The following is a 16,953-nucleotide window of genomic DNA, read 5'->3' as shown; positions in this document are numbered from 1 at the left end:
TAATTATTACTGACAAGTTCCTTACCTTCATTTGTGTTCACCTCCATAGCTCCTTTTGCTACATCCTCAAAAGATTTCTCATCACCAAGCTCAAAAAAACTCATCATTGCCTAGCATGTGATTGGAACAGTTGGAATCTAAGTACCAAATTTTCTAAGGACTGTTTTCAACTTTGTCATATGAAATGTTCACCCCTCGTTTATTTTTATTTTATTGTGTTTTCTGATGTAAAGTTTGGCATGCAATGGTTTACCAACACAAAGGAATTGCGAGAAATAATCTGATTGGATTGTTTCCAAGAATTCAAAGCAAACATAAATCTATAGAAAGAAACTTAAACCTCATAAAAACTGAAATATAAGAGTTACAGGCACTGTTATTCATAAAATCAGAATTTCTTTGTCTTTCAACTTTGTAGCACAAGAAGAAAACCCTTGACAAGAAAGTCTAAGCATGAAATACCTTCGAAAAGGTAAATTTACTTGCTGTCTTAGGTCTGATACACCTTCACAATCCCTTTCAAAATGCTCATAAAAGTAGCTACAGATCTGCCATGAAGTTTCCAACTTATCACCAATCATAAACGCAATAGCCAAGGTACAAAATACTCAGAAATGTATCTCAGTAAGTCTGCAACAGAAAGCTGGGAGAAAAAAATCCACAGGAGCAATTCACCAAAGTGAAAGTAGAGATCACACTCAACCACCAATTGAACTAAGCTCTCATGGGCATACTTAGAGGACCTAGACATCACCCTTTAAGAACAATTTGCAAACCACAATACTCAGAAATCTCCATAATCAGCTCTCATGTGCCAAGGTAAGAATGGTGCTTTTCCCTAGGAGGGTGATTTGCAACAATAATTCATCCCTTCATCAAAATGAGCATATTATACCTTGAAAAGGGGCACCCAACAATAAGAAATGCTATGAACAACTGCCCAATATTCTTTTCACCCGATGAGCTATGAGCATAAATAAGGTTTCCTGTATCACTCAAAATAACGACCAGCACACTGAAAAAGCATCCAAACACCACAAAACTCAAATAGCACTCTCAAATTGAGCACACCACACAAAAAACTAAACAGCCACATCAGAAAACCTCAAAGAGATTAATCATTTTGAAACCCAAAACATCACTTGCAAGCCAAAGTCACTAAAAACTGAATTTCTCAACACACCAACCAGCTAGGGTGGATGTTTCAACACTGAAACCAGCAACACCGTAGAGGGTTTTCGTCCTCAACCAGCAAAGAGAGAACTCTCAGAGTTCATTCCAGCAGCATCTCCTTAAGTTGTCAATTTTGAATGTGCAAATGAGAGCTCAAAACGCATATTTATAATGTGAAGGGAAGAATTAGTGCAGCACTATTCAAATTTGAATTATTTTCCCTCACTTTTCACTTTAATAAGATATTGAAGCATCCTCTCATCTTGGCATCCCCTTTTGAGCTTATATAATAAACCTTTTGAACATAAGTTATGCCCCTCCTTCCCTAGGCATAGCATCTACGGACCTTTTATGAACACTGCACTTTTTCACTTAACTCATAAAGTAATTTTATAAAACACTTAAGTGAAATTAAACAATAATTATTCATCCAACCATAGAAATCACCAACGCACTGATTTCGAGATCACTTCATTCCAAACTAAGAGGAAAGAGAGATTGAGACCAAATGCCCAAAATGACACTAAAAATAGAAACTCTATTGAAACACACTGAAAACGCAGGCTTGAGATCTCCACCAAGCACTAAGTCCCCTAACCAACTCTGCTTAGCCTACAGGAACCTAAGGCAAAGGCTAACAGCAAGTCAAACTAACTAGGTGCAAGAAGGGGACATTACATCATATGATAAGAACAAGTTGTTTGAAAAATGTTCCTCATTCCCACCTGCATAATTAGCACTTCTACCTTCATTATCAACTTTTAATCTACATTATCTTTTGCAATTATCATACATGTTGGAATAATAACATTAGATGTTTCTTTTTTATCAAACTTTCCTCTTCTTGCAGCTAAACCTCTTCTTCTTCCTCATTTTCCTCTTAAAAAATTTTAATTTTGATTTTTGCCTTATCCTTGGATGTTTTTAGTTTTTACTGCTAGTGCTAGCATCTTCTTTCTTTGTGATCTTCACTTTTGAGGAAAAAGATTTTCTTTGCTTTCTCCATTTGTGTTTCTTTGTCTCTACCCTTGGGACATCAATAACCAAATAAATGATTAAACTCAAGAGTTGTTAAATCTTTACATTTTTCAATTGTTGTGACAACAAGGTTCCATCTCGATGTTAGAGTCAACAACTTTTTCGCAACTTCTTTGTTCATGATTTCTCCAACTCATTAGCTCTTACATAATAACTACTTACAGCTTCAGCTACTTGCATTCTCAAATTTTCAAATTATCTCTTCAAAGCCTACAACTCATCCACTTTAACTTGATCACGACCTTGGTAATTTTCTTCTTGAATCTTCTAAGCATCCTTGGCTATCTTGGCACCTACAATTCTTGAAAATTAGCTCTTGTCTAGAGTAAGCTGAATAGGAAACAAGCTTGAGAGTTCCTCTTGAATTCTTTTTTTTCTTTTCTTTCATCAGCTAGAACAATGGCCCAATCAACTAGCTCTTTATAACCAATTTCAAAAATCTCCATAAATATTTTCCTGTCAAAAGAGTCATCATCTTGATACTCCAATAGTCATAATCATGTCCATAAAATTATGGAAAGAAAGAAAGAGTTTGTTGTGATCAATTGTCAAAGAGATCTATGAAAAAAACCTACAACACATAAAACCCAACACCTAACCAAATGCTTTACCAAACAAAGATTTTAAATTGATCTCATTGTTCCTTTATGACAATTGAAAGCTCATCCATAGCAATAAAAAACTACTACTTGTAGCATATATCATCAACAAAACAAATAACTTGTCGCCATACACAAAACTGAATTTTGGGCAACCAACATTAGCTGAATTAATTATGAAAATCGTCTCTACATAAACTCATTACAAAACAACAATTGGAGGTTCTTATAGGGTTCAGAACCCCCAAAAACAACTGATGAGAAACAATTATAATATTCATCTTTCATGCATTGAATATATATTTGTTAAACTAGGAAATTAAAACACACTAAAATTGAGCAACTATAACAGCAATTGTGCTTTCCAAAAATAGCTTTTAAAACACTAGAAAAAAGCCTATGCAAAATTCGGCAACACACGCTTCTAAAAACCTATGACTTGATTATAAAACAAAAACCTAAAAATAGTCTTTAAAGTGGTGGGTCAAATCTGAAAAAAATCTGCTCAATAAAAATATGACCAAACTTTTTCATAAAAATACGACAAACTAAAGATTGCATGAAGATATCTTCAGTAACATCTGTTCAACTTCAACATCACTTATCCAACAAAGATAAGGCAAACTATTTTTCTTTGCCTCTCTCAGCTGTTTCTTATGTGTTTTGGAGGGCTGTGAGATATTGTAACTATAGGTAGTGAGTAGTTTAGACCATACCAGTTTCAGAGAAACCATAAACCTCAATGAGTTAAATATTACTAATACAAGAGAGGTTATTGGCATGTATATCCTGACCTTCTTGTGAGCATCATTAGGAAGAGAATACTTCACTTTCCATTCTTCATAAGCCCTCAAGATGTCGGCTACAAATGATAGCCAACAAAGGGTGTTAATCAGCATTTGCATATGATTTAGAACCATATAAATATGTTGTGCTTCATGCTTGAACAAATTTTGAAAAAAATGCTTTCAATAAATCTAATAGTACCACGTGCTTGTTAGATATGGTTTAAAATTTAGCAATTAAGATTACAGATTAAAAAATTAGCAGCTTTAATTGTTGTTTACCTTTATTTTGGTTGTCCATTGCAAGTATAAGATCAAATTCTTTAAAGTCTGAAGGTGATATGGGCCTTGAAATAGAAGTTATCTCTATTCCACGTTTCTTGGCTGCATTCCTCATCCGGGGATCCGCAGGATTGCCCTTACATCATTTAAAAGTTGAACGTTAATGCCCATCTATGACTGTATATTGAGTTAAAATATCAAATGAAGTGATCTTCAACCAATAATAACTTCAAAGTATCTACCTCATGATAGTCAATAGTTCCAGCAGAGTCAATTTTAAACATTGATGTCAATCCCCTTTTCTGCACAGCATCACGAAATACAGCCTCTGCAGTGGGGCTTCGACAAATATTTCCTTCATAGACATGTGAAGAGAAAATTACATTGCTGGACAAATTAACTAATAAGATTTCAAGAGTGCATTACAATTTGTTTTATCAACCCCACTCAAGAAAAAGGAAAACTTCTCTTGATTTTTCACGAGTTTGAAATTCATTAAAATCACTATTTCAAATAATTTTCTGGCATTACCTTCTTGACCTAAAAATTCAAGCCTTGAAACAAAGACATAGTAAGCATGGAGAGCACTACAATGACTACTCTGTAAAGAACAGAAACAGTAAAATGACCTTGAACAAGTGTAAAGGGTATGTTAGCGCATGTGATCGTCCTTCAAGCTTTAATTTCCTGCTAAATTCAACCTTCTATGATATTGCAAAAAGTAATCATGGTAAACTTGAATTTAAATATCAAACTGAAACATGTCACTCCGTCATCCCTTGCCAAAGTAATGGAATCACAAGTTCCAAAGCTGTTATGACTATAGCTTCCACTTTTTAAAGTATCTGAGGTATAACTAATGATAAAAATCAGAAGCATGACAAGTCACAATCTAATATGACTCCAGACCAGGTTCCCACTCACAATTTGCTATGAAACCAACAGCCACACATTCAAAAAATATATGAAACCCTTACATCTAGAGCCTCTAATGTCATCATGGTCTTTTTTCCAATTTCACATTAATTGAACTAATCTAGATAATTACAAATTGGTAGAAAGTAATCTGGATCATGGCAAGCCCAGTTTACTGTGGTAATCGCTACATGACTTAAGCCAATGTAAAGAAAATAAAGGCACATACAATCAGCAGATCTGCTAATCTTATAGACTCCCCTATACACATTAATTCTAGTTGAGCTTAATCACCAGTAGATGCTTGATTTCTGGTCTCTTACCAAATACCTGCAGTTTTGCAGAGATGCTCTTGCAGCATTTTTACTCCTAAGTAATTCAATCAGATTTGTGTGGCAGCATTTATATCATAGGGGGAAAAAATATTCAAATTGTTTTGATAAAGAGAACCAAATAAAAGTATAACTTGTGACACCAATCTCTTATTAGCCTTGTAGTTTGTGCAAGGATGAACTAAACATTCAAAATGACCTGTTCGGGGACAATTACGAAGCAGTCTTTTACATTGCACCATGCTCATCATTTTCCGCCACAATCTTATTATTATTATAAACATAGAGCATCTGATTCTAGATAATATTAATTTTTGACTGCTTATGGCACAAGCTATATCAATTTAATGGATCTAGAACTCCTATTAGTGTTGTATCACAGACCAAGGAAGCATAGTGAGAAAAGGGCCTCAAGTTGTCCAAAACTTTGGGAGAGAAAATGATAGTAAAGGTGGGTTTCAGACCCAGTGAAGCAATCTTATTATAATATGCAGATAAACTATATAGTGAGAAAAGGGCCTCAAGTTGTCCAAAACTTTGGGAGAGAAAATGATAGTAAAGGTGGGTTTCAGACCCAGTGAAGCAATCTTATTATAATATGCAGATAAACTATGTCCAAAGAAGGCAACCTGCAAGAAAACATTGTGCCTTTGTAACCCTAATGAACAAACTGGTTGTTAGTGATCAATCTGAAACTAGTCTTGTTATAAGTAAAAATAGAAACTTTCTTTGATTGTAACCCTAATGAACAAACTGATTGTTAGTGATCAATCTGAAACTAGTCTTGTGATTCCTTGGAAACATAAGGCTCTAGTTCTTTTAACCAAGTACAGTTACTAACAGGTCAGCCTCTAGCTAATATCTCTCCTACATAACTGGTATATCAAAGATGAAGACCTAAGCTGACTTCCAATCTAGATATGATTCGTTCATTATAGGAGTTTCAGGTCATGCAGCAATGGAGACCCAAGGGGTATGTAAGGAAGGATTGAATTCCTCAATCAGATGTGTAGCCCCACTAAATGGGGAAACAAAATGTTGGTTCAAATGAGAATGCTCATTTTGCACTCTATTCTAACATGTTGAAGGAGCCTGAACCACAATGGCATGCAGAAGTAAAGAGTGTAATTAAATGGGAGGATGCTAGGTAGATTGAATATGGTATCTTGATGAAAAATCATCCCTCTAAGTTGGTTGAATTGTCATCAAGCAAGAAACCTATTGGATGCAAATGGGTATACAAGATCAAATATAAAGTCAATAATACTTTGAACAACTACAAGGGTTGTCCTGTTGCAAAGGGCTAATCAGAATATGAGAGGATAAACTACAAGGAGACTTTTGCTCCTACAAAGAAGATAGTCACAATTTGGTTGCTTTTCTCCATATAAGCATAATTTGGTTGGAAGATATATCAAATGGATGTGAAGGATACATTCTTGAACATTGATTTGGATGAGGTCTACATGGGGAAGCCTAAAGATTTAAGGTGCTTGGTAGTGATTATTTGGTTTGTTGGCTTATCTTAGGTCTCTATATGGACTTACACAGGCTCTACAAGCTTGGAATATAAAAATTAATCAATATTTTCCTGATTTTGGATTTAAACTGTCTTTTTGAGCCAAATCTCTATGTGAAAGATAATGGTGATGACATTGTAATTCTTGTTTTCTAAGTTAATGATTATGCCATCACAAGTAGCAAGGCCATTGCACTGCGACGCATGAATCTAATCTGTGTTATGCTTTTGACATGACTAATTTAGACCTCCTATAGTATTCATTAGATGTAGAGTTCTTGCCATGACCATTTCATTTTCATAGCTCAAGTCAGGTAGCTACAAATCTTTTGAAATGGTTTTGTATGCTTGATTGTAATCCTTCCACTACAGCTATGTAGGCTAGGCTGACGTTGTCAACCTATGATGATTCATCACCAGTTGATGAATATTCTATGGATAATTGGTGGGTAGTTTGATATATCTTACATCAACGGGACTGGATCATTGTTTTGTTGTTAGTTGTCTCCCAAATTTTAGTAGCAAAATGAGTGTTGTGATATTCAAAGATACTCTTGACTTTAGTGTTCTTAATCTCTTGATCATTTGTCACCGTTTTGGAGTTCTTTTTTGTTGGAATCTTGTTTTTTGTGATTACCAGGCATTGCCCTTGGGTTTGAGGTCTGGAAATAGTCATTTGTTCAATCTATGCCCAAGAAAACAACATTTTTTTTGGACTACAATGAAAAATAGGACAACATTGCAGTATTTGGACCCCAATCCAATTTTCAAATGCCAATGCATTTTCAGGGCTCTAACGCATTTTTAGGACACGAGTATTAGCGTGCTAATGCCCTTCTAGCAAACTAGTGTCCTTTAGGCATGCCGTAGTCCTTCGCTTCAACAAACAATGGGAATTTCTAACCACTTTCCACAAAAACTTTGTATATGAAAGGTGTTCCCCTTAGCCTAGTAAGTTTCCAATGTTGTTAATTCATTGATAAGGGTCATAATTTGAGAGTTTTCAAATTTTGTATTGGGAAGCATATCATTGCACAAAAACATGTTCTCATTCTCGTTGTTGGAAGGCTTGTACTTCCTAGTGATGCAAACTCTTGTGGAAGTTTGTCCCTTGTGTTTGGGAGTTCTTGCTGCAAGATTTCCCACCTTTGCATTTGTAAGTGTGCTATGTCTCCAAGGAAACAGTGGTTGTACCGTCTAGTCAAGCTATGATAGCTCCTAATCGACCCATCTCTTGCTTAGGTTTCCTATAGTGTCATGAATGTCATTGTGTGTGTGCAGGAGATGTACTTGAGATAGCTATTTCCTTCATCCTATCCTTGTGTTGTGTTCATAAGAGAACACAATCCTATAATTAGGACTCAGTTGTCGTGTTTTAGTTCCACTCTCTTATAGGATCATCATAGTGATTTCATCCGCTGATTGGTAAGTCTTCCACTTGTGCCACCTTGCTTGGTGCAATGGTGAGATCATCCATGTTGTCAATGTCCTTGTGTAGTGCTTTATAGGGCACTTGTGTGTGTTAGTGTGCAACGTGACATGTTAATGTCTATCATGAACAATGAAGTCGTCTGTGTTGTTCTTTCAAAGGAAAATTGTTCGTATGGTTAATGTCCTAGGTGTGCAGCTTGGAGCATTACATATATCGTGATAAGGATTTGCCTCCTATCAAACTTTAAATAGTTGTCCTCATACCCCGGAAGGCATATGAATAGAGAAACTTTTTTAGCAAATGTGAATGTCAAACATTAACCTAATATATGGTATGTTCCCACTTTGAAGAAGAAGCCCCTTTCTTTAATCATAATCAAGAAGCTAGAGCACCAAATTGTATTGGAAAAGGGCCTTGTTTATTTCAATTTGATTAAAAATGGGTGCTAACAGTGTATACAGGATATGAAGATGAAAATCTTGCTCAATTGCATTGCAAAGTAATCCCCCAATATCAAGAAACTAATCACATGTCTCCACTAACAACTTGTAAATTGTACTATAAAATCCTAAAGTGCAATGTCGCTTCGAATCGCCCCGTGGGCTAGGGCTTCTTCTTCCCCTGGTCGAGAGGCCCAAAGTTGGGCGTCTGTAGCGAAGGGGGGTAGGTTTCGTTCCCGACTGGGTGTGGAGTCATCAGGAGGATCTACGGCGGCTCTAAACCAAGATCGATTCGCTGCTCGAGATGAAGGGTTTCGTTAGGATTTTGGTTTTCATTCCTGCTCTCGGCCCATTCCAGAGAATTCTCGGTGGGTGGGGGGAAGTAAAAGGCGAGCGTTGGTTCAGAGGGATTACCATCAACCGCCGAGAGGTGTGTCTCATAGCACGGGTAACCCAGCCCTTGCTGCAACGACTTTGGTTCCCACAGCCAAATCCGCTTTTGTTATTCTATCGGAGGAGGTTGAGAAAGAAGTTGAGCATAATGAAGTGGTTTTTTCAGAGTTGGGGCTTATTGGGTGCTTTATAGGTAGATGGCCAAGTCTTGGTGAGTTGCACAAATGGATCTCAGTTAATTGGGAACCCTTGGTGGAGGATTTTGTGCAAATTTACCCACATGCTCGTGGCTTTTTCGTTGTGGTTTTCCAAAGTATGGCAGATAGAAACAAAGTCCTCAGCGGTGGTCAATGGAGTTGGGAGGACAAACACATGTTGATGCTGAAACCGTGGCATCCGGCTTTCAACCCTGAATCGGAGTCCTTCGATCAGACTCCTCTTTGGATCAGACTTCTAAACCTTCCAATGCAGTATTAGTTTGACTCCTGTTTTGAAGCTGTCGGGAACTCCTTAGGTACATTTTTAATGGCTGATGATGACTCTTTAAATTTGTTGCATACTACTTTCGCTCGTTTGTTGGTTGTGGTGGATGTTTCCATGGGCCTCCCTTCTGAAATTTCTATTACATCCTCCAAAGGGAGTTGGCTTCAATCTGTGGATTATGAAGGGATTCCTTTCAAATGTAGGAGATGTTTTAAGACTGGGCACAATGTTGATTCTTGCACTAGGCTTAGAGTGAAGCGTACAGCGTCTTGGTGGAAAGAGGTTACTCCACATTTTTATACGGTGGATAAGGAGGTAGGAGATCATTCTCCCCCCCATATTGTGGGGGATCTTTCCAGTGATAAGGGTTTGGACCCAACTAATATTATGCAAAGGGCAGTCGGAGGTTTGGGTTGTGCAAAAATGGAGGCTCTCATTTGGGTGGTAGCTCTACACAGGCTGGTTGTGCGTCCGGTCAGAAGTTGGTGGGTGAAGTCGTGTCTGAACTAAGGATGGAGGGTGGATCTGGTTTTCAAGGAGATCGTGTTGTAGGTTTTGGGGATGAGTACCATGCAATTCAGAAAGTGGAGTATGCTGGGGTCCATAATTTGAAGTTACTAGAGAATTCTCAAGCGGATGGATGGATTGAGGTGAAACGGAAGAAAGGTAAGAAGGGTTTGGTCGGGAGTGTATGTATTGACCCTTTGCTGAAGGGTGAAGGTGTTCCTGGGGAGGTGGCTCCCTAATTGTAGCCACCACTGATTCGGGCCAGTTTCAATCCCGGATCTATTAATAAAATAATCTTATTACCGACCAAAAAAAAAACTTGTAAATTGCCTTCCACCACAAGCTTTTGAACACCCAATTACTTAGCTAATGTACAACTGCCTTCCACTAGATTGTTCGTTTCACAACTGAGTGAGTGAGAGAGAGAGAGAGAGCACCATATCATTCCCTCAAACTTCAATTGATAATTTCTTCTGTCCCAACAAGACCATGATTGTTCTTTGACAGCTCATCAAAATACAACTTCTTGAAGCAAAAAGGAGGAGTTCACATGAGAAGATTATGATCCCTGTGTTTACCTTTTCCATTACGATTAAACCTTTTATCAGGGCCATGTTTGTTATCTTTTTCTATTTTCTGCAATTTACATTTGAGTACTGAGCGTTACAGAGTAAGACGTACTGGAAACCATTACTTATTGCAAGTAGATTTTATTGTAATGCAAAAAAATTCTGTTGGTGAATTATCTAGTGGAATATTCAAGGAAATTACAAATCATATTGGTAGGAGCAAGTTGTCGCAGTGGCTTGTAAGTAGTATACTGAAGGTATATGCTTAGCAGAAAGAAGAAAGAACATGAAGGCGCTGTTGTTTTGCCTAGATAATCTGAAGTTGGGACAAAGAAGTGGAAGCCTCTGTTTAGAGTTTCACTTACAACTGTACAGATTCTAGTTTGGATCCTAATGAAGTATGAACGATGAGTTTGCATGGCTTCATTTACTTAATCCTCCCTAAGCAATGGCTTTACTTTTATATTCTATCTTTCCTCTAAAAAACTTAAGCTTTATCCTCATCCTATGACTAGGCATAGACTTTATTCTAAACATACGTTCACACATAAAATTCTCTTGTGAAGCATATTGGGCTAATTAGATCAATGAATTCATTTTCTTAACATTGTGCTAAGAAAATTCCAGCATGCAAATATACAGTCTCTGTTGCAAAAGAAAAATGCAACTATTATGTGGTCAATACTGTAATCAGTAATTTGGCTTGAGTCAGCCTGGAAGCTTAAACCCTGAAACAGTACACTGTGTATAGGTCAACCCGTAAGAAATAGTTCCAATGCCAAGCTACAAGATAAACTATAATTTTTTGGACTCTTTTAGTTATCTCAAACATTGACATATTATAGAATCCCAAAACGTTCTTACGAGATGATTTCCAATGATTTTATCACAATACCATGGTGATGTTGATAATTTCCTTCAATCCCTTGAGCTTTGTTACCAGAAATAGAACAGGGTTGCTTTGCACCATCTCATTGTTGTTTCCAATGTGAAAGCAGACTGAAAAGGTCACGTCCTCCATAATTTATAAATTGAACATAGGTTTGTTAGATATTGTTGGAATTCTTCTGGGTTATGCATTACAATAGTCTAAAGGGAGTGTATATTGTAAAATTTCTAAATTCACAGAAGTATCACAGAAGTAGATCTCTGATTCTGAGCTTAGGATGGTCTTTCCAATTAGCTGTCAAAAAAGAAATATTTTAGCATAGGTATTATGATTGCAGAGTTTTCAGAAGGAAAGGTATTGTTGGTAGAGAGCTTCTGAGTAGTAGTTGAATCTTCTCCAATATAATATACTCCAACATCATTAACAGTTGTCCCTGTTCTTTAGCTTCTGTGAGTTCAGCAGTATTTGCATTTTGTGTGAATGTCACTGAAAAGAAAGGGACAAATGAAATCTCCATTAAATATGTTTTAACAAATCTATGATGTCAACTTGAACCAAAGATATAATTTTTAAGAGAGTCTGAGGAATCAGTTATCTGAGGCAGTGGGGTCATAATCTGTAAGGTGCAAAAGAGGATTAAAAGAGAAAACTTCAACTACACCATAATACTACCTGTTTAGAGAGAATTTTGTTCCACTTTTCCAGCTATCATGACCAGAGATAGTATTATGAAAAATAAGAACATTGAATGATTACCAAGATATTCAATATTTCCAAAGGAGCGAAAGTCTTCTTAAATAAGAGTTAAAAAAGATCTATCCGTAAAGGATAAGATCGACAACTAATAAAGCAAAGGATAAGAACTTAAATAAAAGAGTAAAGAATATCGCTAAAGTATATCCTAACAACTTAATTGACCATTAGCAACTATATATTAAATTATTACTTTAACACACTCCCTTAATGGTTAATCTACTAACTACAGCAAGTTTATCCTGAAATTTTACAATTTATCAGGACTCAAGGACTTGTTAAGAATGTTTACAATTTGATTCTCAATTAGACAATATTGCAACATCATGGATCCATCTACTACAAATTGCCGGATGAAATGACAATGAAGCTCCACATGTTTGGTAGGCTCATGGAAGCCTAGATTCTTGGCAAGCTTTAGCATCCCTTCATTGTCACAAAACAAGGGTGAAGTCCCTGCTTGAGACATATGCATGTCTGAAAACATCCTTCAAAGCCATATTGCCTCACATGCTGCTTTGCTTGTTCCCTGATATTCTGCTTCTACTGAGGAAAGAGCTATTGCTTCCTGCTTCTTACTAGTTTGTGTGACTACACCTGTGCCAAGAATGAAAACATACCCACAAGTAAATTTTCTATCATCAATAGAACCTGCCCAAATTGAATCTATGAACCCAACCACTCTAGGATCTTTGCTTTTGTTGTATAGAATGCCAAAATCAAGTGTCCCTTTCACATATGTCAGCACTCACTTCACTGCAACCCAATGTTCTTCCTTTGGTGAGGGCATGAAACAAGAAATGTAACTCACAACATAGCTCAAATCACATCTAGTGGCTGCAAGATAGATAAGGCTGCCCACTAGTTGCCTAAATGCTGACTCATTTATTACATTTGAGTTTTTTTTGGCTTAAAGCTTTAGCCCTTCTCCATAGGTGACAAGATTTTGCAATCTATCATTCTAAACTTGTTGAGCAAATTCCCGACATATTTAGATTAAAAAATAAAAATACCATCACCTGTTTGCCAAACCTCTGCACCTATGCAATAATGAAGAAGGCCTAAATCTATCATGTCAAAAGCGTTACTCAAATTACATTTGATTTGTTCAATCAATTGTGCTTCTAATGATGATATCATCTCCGATGACCAATACAATGATCTCATTGCCAATGCTTTTGTAAAATAGATTTGGATCTTAAGGACTTCTCTAGAATGATGAACCAAATACTTGTCAATCTTAATGTACCATGCCCTGGGTGCTTGCTTCAAGCCATATACAGCTTTCGTTAGTCTGCATAACTGATGCTCCTTTCCTACAACCTGAAAACACTAAGGTTGAGGCATGTACAATTCTTCCTCGTAGTCACCATTGAGGAAAGCACTTTTTACATCCATTTGATGGACTTTCCAACCAAATTGTGATGCCATAGAAAGAACTAGATGGATGGTTCTCATCTTTGCTATAGGAGCAAAGGTTTCCCCATAGTTAATACCTTCTCTTTGCGAGGACCCTTTTGCCACCAGCTATGCTTTGTACTTGTCAAGTGTGCCATCAACTTTGTAGTTGACTTTGTACACCCATTTACAACCAATGGGTTTCTTCCCTAGTGGAAAATCTGAAAGAGCCCAACTCTTATTTTTCATTAGACTCTAATGTTTGGTTTCCATGGCCTTTGCCCATTTAGGTTTACATTTTGCTTCCTCAAACACCTATGGCTTGTAAATTTCCTAAATGCTAGAAAGAAGAGCAAAGTTAACTATGTTCTACTTCCTTTTGCTTCTGGATGATCTACCCTCAATCCTTTCATCATCTAGAACATCACCAATGAGTTTTTCCCATCATTTTGGTCTCTTTTGAGAATCCTCTCCAGCCAAATCATGACTTGGGATGCCTAGTTCTATATCATTTAGATGCTGATCCATGTTCTCTTGAATAAAATCTTTAGGTATTGGTACTTGAATGAGAGATTCTAAACAAAATGAGGGTCCTCATGTTCAAAATTGTCAAAGTACCCCCTTCAAGTGCAGCTATTAGAAGTCGTACACCTAAATATTTAGCCTTCAAAGGCTAATCTTCAATACTCTTGATCTTTGAAGAGAATTGAAAAGGCCCAACTTCATCAATCACAAAATCCTTGTTGAATGTCAAGTGGTCAATGTTAAGATCAATCAGCCTATAGGCTTTTGATTGTCATTGTGCCTTGTTAGCATCAACTTTTGACTCTTTGAGTCCAACTTGGTTCTCTTTGCATCTGGAATCCAGACAAATGTAGTAGAACCAAAAACCTTAAGATGACTCATCTTCAATTTCCTCCCAGACCAAGCTTCCTATAGGGCCTTCTCCTTAACTGCATGTGTCGGAGACTTGTTGAGAAGATAACCTGCAATGTAAACTGCCTCAACCCAAAACTTCTTAATTACACTTAGTTCTCCAAAACACACCGGGTTATCTTTGGAATAGTACGATTCCTTCCCTCAACTACTCCAATCTACTGTAGAGTATTGGGTGTTGTGTATTGTCATTTAACAATGTATTTAGCACAAAAGTCGTTGAATTCATTTTAATAGAATTCACCTCCATTATCAAATCTAAGAGTTATGATGTCAAATCTTAACTCTTTTTCAACTAATGATTTGAACTTCCAAAATGCCTTAAACAAATCTAATTTTGACTTCAAGAAAAACATCCACATTTTCCTACCGAAATCATCAACAAACAAAAGAAAGTACTCGGCACCAATGACTAATGTCATATTCATTGTTCCACAAACATTTGCATGAACTAGCTATAGGACTCTTGAGGCTCTCCAAGCCTGTCTATCTAAAAACAGAGTTTTGTACTACTTCCCTACTTGGCAAACTCTATAAACACCATATATCTATTAATGTATATTGTTACCCTAAAAATTTTGAAATTTTTGGTCACCCTCTTTATAACGCAAGTTCTCGTTTGAAGATTGTCCTTTAGCATAGCCTCACCTTCATTTGCCACTAAGTCATGTCTCCTAATCGCCCCTATGTCCAAATGTTGTACCAAGTCGGCAAACTTTCAAACAAAAGTTCACAAAAATGCCGACCACCCGATCGCTCTTTGCTTTAAGTCCTTATTATTGATCATGTATGCTAAGAAGTCTTTGTGTCGATCAAGTGCGTTTCGAACCTTTACCTCCTTTCATTTATATGGTTCATGAGCTCTTAAGTCCGCCATCCATCCGACTACTCTTTAGGATATCTTGACGTTGGCCCCCTACATTGGTCTTGTCTCTCTAGTCGACAAGTTGGCAGCTTCCCAAACCCCAACACCCATTATCAGTGATGGTTCAGGAGTTCAAAAATTCATCGACGTCCTGACTTAAGAGGTTTTTCATCCCCCCAAGGAGCGGTCATTCCAAAGTACTTACAAGTACGAGGCATTAATGATTGGTTAGGTGGCGAAAGTAATGCAAGTATGTTTGCACAATTTTCAAAGGAGAATGAAGGTGCTCCTGCCACCAAAATTAAATGAATTTAATGCCCCTTCTTAAAAAGGGTGATATCATTTCGAAAAATTCATTTCGACTCAAGAGCTAGCAAGAAGAAGCTTTGAGTTTTCGTGGTAGAAGAAAATTGCAGGTGGACACGAACAAGTCGAGTTAAAAGATTTCTTTTCTTTTCCTCTCTTTCTTGAATTAAAGGTCAAGCCTCCTCAGAAGTCTAGCCACTATGGTAAATTGAGAATCCCCTCATGAGTCTACTTGATGAGACTCTAGTATATGGTCACCCCTTGCCAACCAATGTTGCAGAGCTTTTCCTAAATTGCCTTTTATATCACCAGTTCCAAACCCTTGTTTCCTCCATGTCTCCTAGTATAGAAAATGGCTTGGATGGTGTAGCAAACACAAAGCTAGGTGATGTGAGTCTGCATGGCATTCTAAGAAGAATGAGAGAAGAGTGTGCCTTTCCTATTGCCAAGAAAGTTGTAGAAAGTGGCCTCCTCAAAACCAACAATTTCCCACATGTTGTCCCTTGTCTTGAGTTAATTGTCTCTTGTGCTAATCACTACCACCCTGAATCCCACAAAATTTGAACCTTCAATGGTTCGGTGCTTGCCGAAATTGATTTTGAAATCATGTCTCAAGTGCTCAGGCTTCCTGAACGGGAGCAGTTTGTGAATATTGCCGTGGCATCCAGGTGGGATTATTTTTCAGATAAAAAGCAATGGTACCTGAACCGAATTGTGACCAGTTTGTTAAAGGTTAAGAAGAAAGGTAAATCAAAACTCCCTTCATTGCTAAAAAACCAGGTTGTGGGAAGTGCTGAAGCAAAAGAATTTGCATTCTGGATGTGCCAATTTATGATTGTTATCTGTGACAATAATTCATACATTGATTGGGCAAGACTTATAAGCCAGCATTTACATGAGCAGCTGGTCGGTTATCGACAAAGGGCATCTTTTCATATGTGTTCATTATTGATATATATCCTCGCTAGCAGAAAAGTGTCCTTGCCGAGATTGCAAACCCTAAGCTCCCTATTGGCAGATGTGCCCGTATATGATTATTTCCTAAAGTTGCAAAAGAAGTTGGGGATGAAAGATTATCTCTGTGTCAATGACGCTTTCTTGTGGAGCGTGATTAAAAGAATTAAAGATTTGCTTGAAAGAAGATTATCCTTGGAAGCTGCAGCTCTTGTAACCCAATTTGGCAACTATTTTAGTCAATTTGACAATTTCTCATATCTAAGGATTGGGGGTTATGAAGATACCCCATACAAATTATCCAAGTGTGTCTCTGATTATTTTGTGCTACTAGAAGTTTGTCGCCAAATGGCAAAGGTGAATGTTAAATATATAAAGCACTTGA

At 37.1% G+C, this 16,953-nt stretch overlaps 1 protein-coding gene across 5 annotated transcripts in view; it reads right to left on the bottom strand.

Annotated features, from left to right (window-relative positions):
- LOC131049994 (uncharacterized) overlaps positions 1–16,953 on the bottom strand; it is a 70,723-nt gene that overhangs the window by 26,586 nt on the left and 27,184 nt on the right. For all 5 annotated transcript variants that reach the window (XR_009106827.2, XR_009106826.2, XM_057984117.2 and 2 more), the window contains exons 2-4: positions 4,120–4,232; positions 3,878–4,013; positions 3,605–3,672 (exon numbers count right to left, since the gene is read on the bottom strand). Coding sequence is in view for 3 of the 5 variants with exons in the window: in XM_057984117.2 (XP_057840100.1) it covers positions 3,605–3,672; positions 3,878–4,013; positions 4,120–4,232 (317 nt within the window). In the remaining 2 variants the exon portion in view is untranslated. The remainder of the gene's footprint in view (positions 1–3,604; positions 3,673–3,877; positions 4,014–4,119; positions 4,233–16,953) is intronic.

This window comes from Cryptomeria japonica, chromosome 9 (genome assembly GCF_030272615.1).
Source record: "Cryptomeria japonica chromosome 9, Sugi_1.0, whole genome shotgun sequence".
NCBI classification, from domain to species: Eukaryota; Viridiplantae; Streptophyta; class Pinopsida; order Cupressales; family Cupressaceae; genus Cryptomeria; species Cryptomeria japonica.
This window is presented reverse-complemented; position numbering and strand designations above follow the sequence as displayed.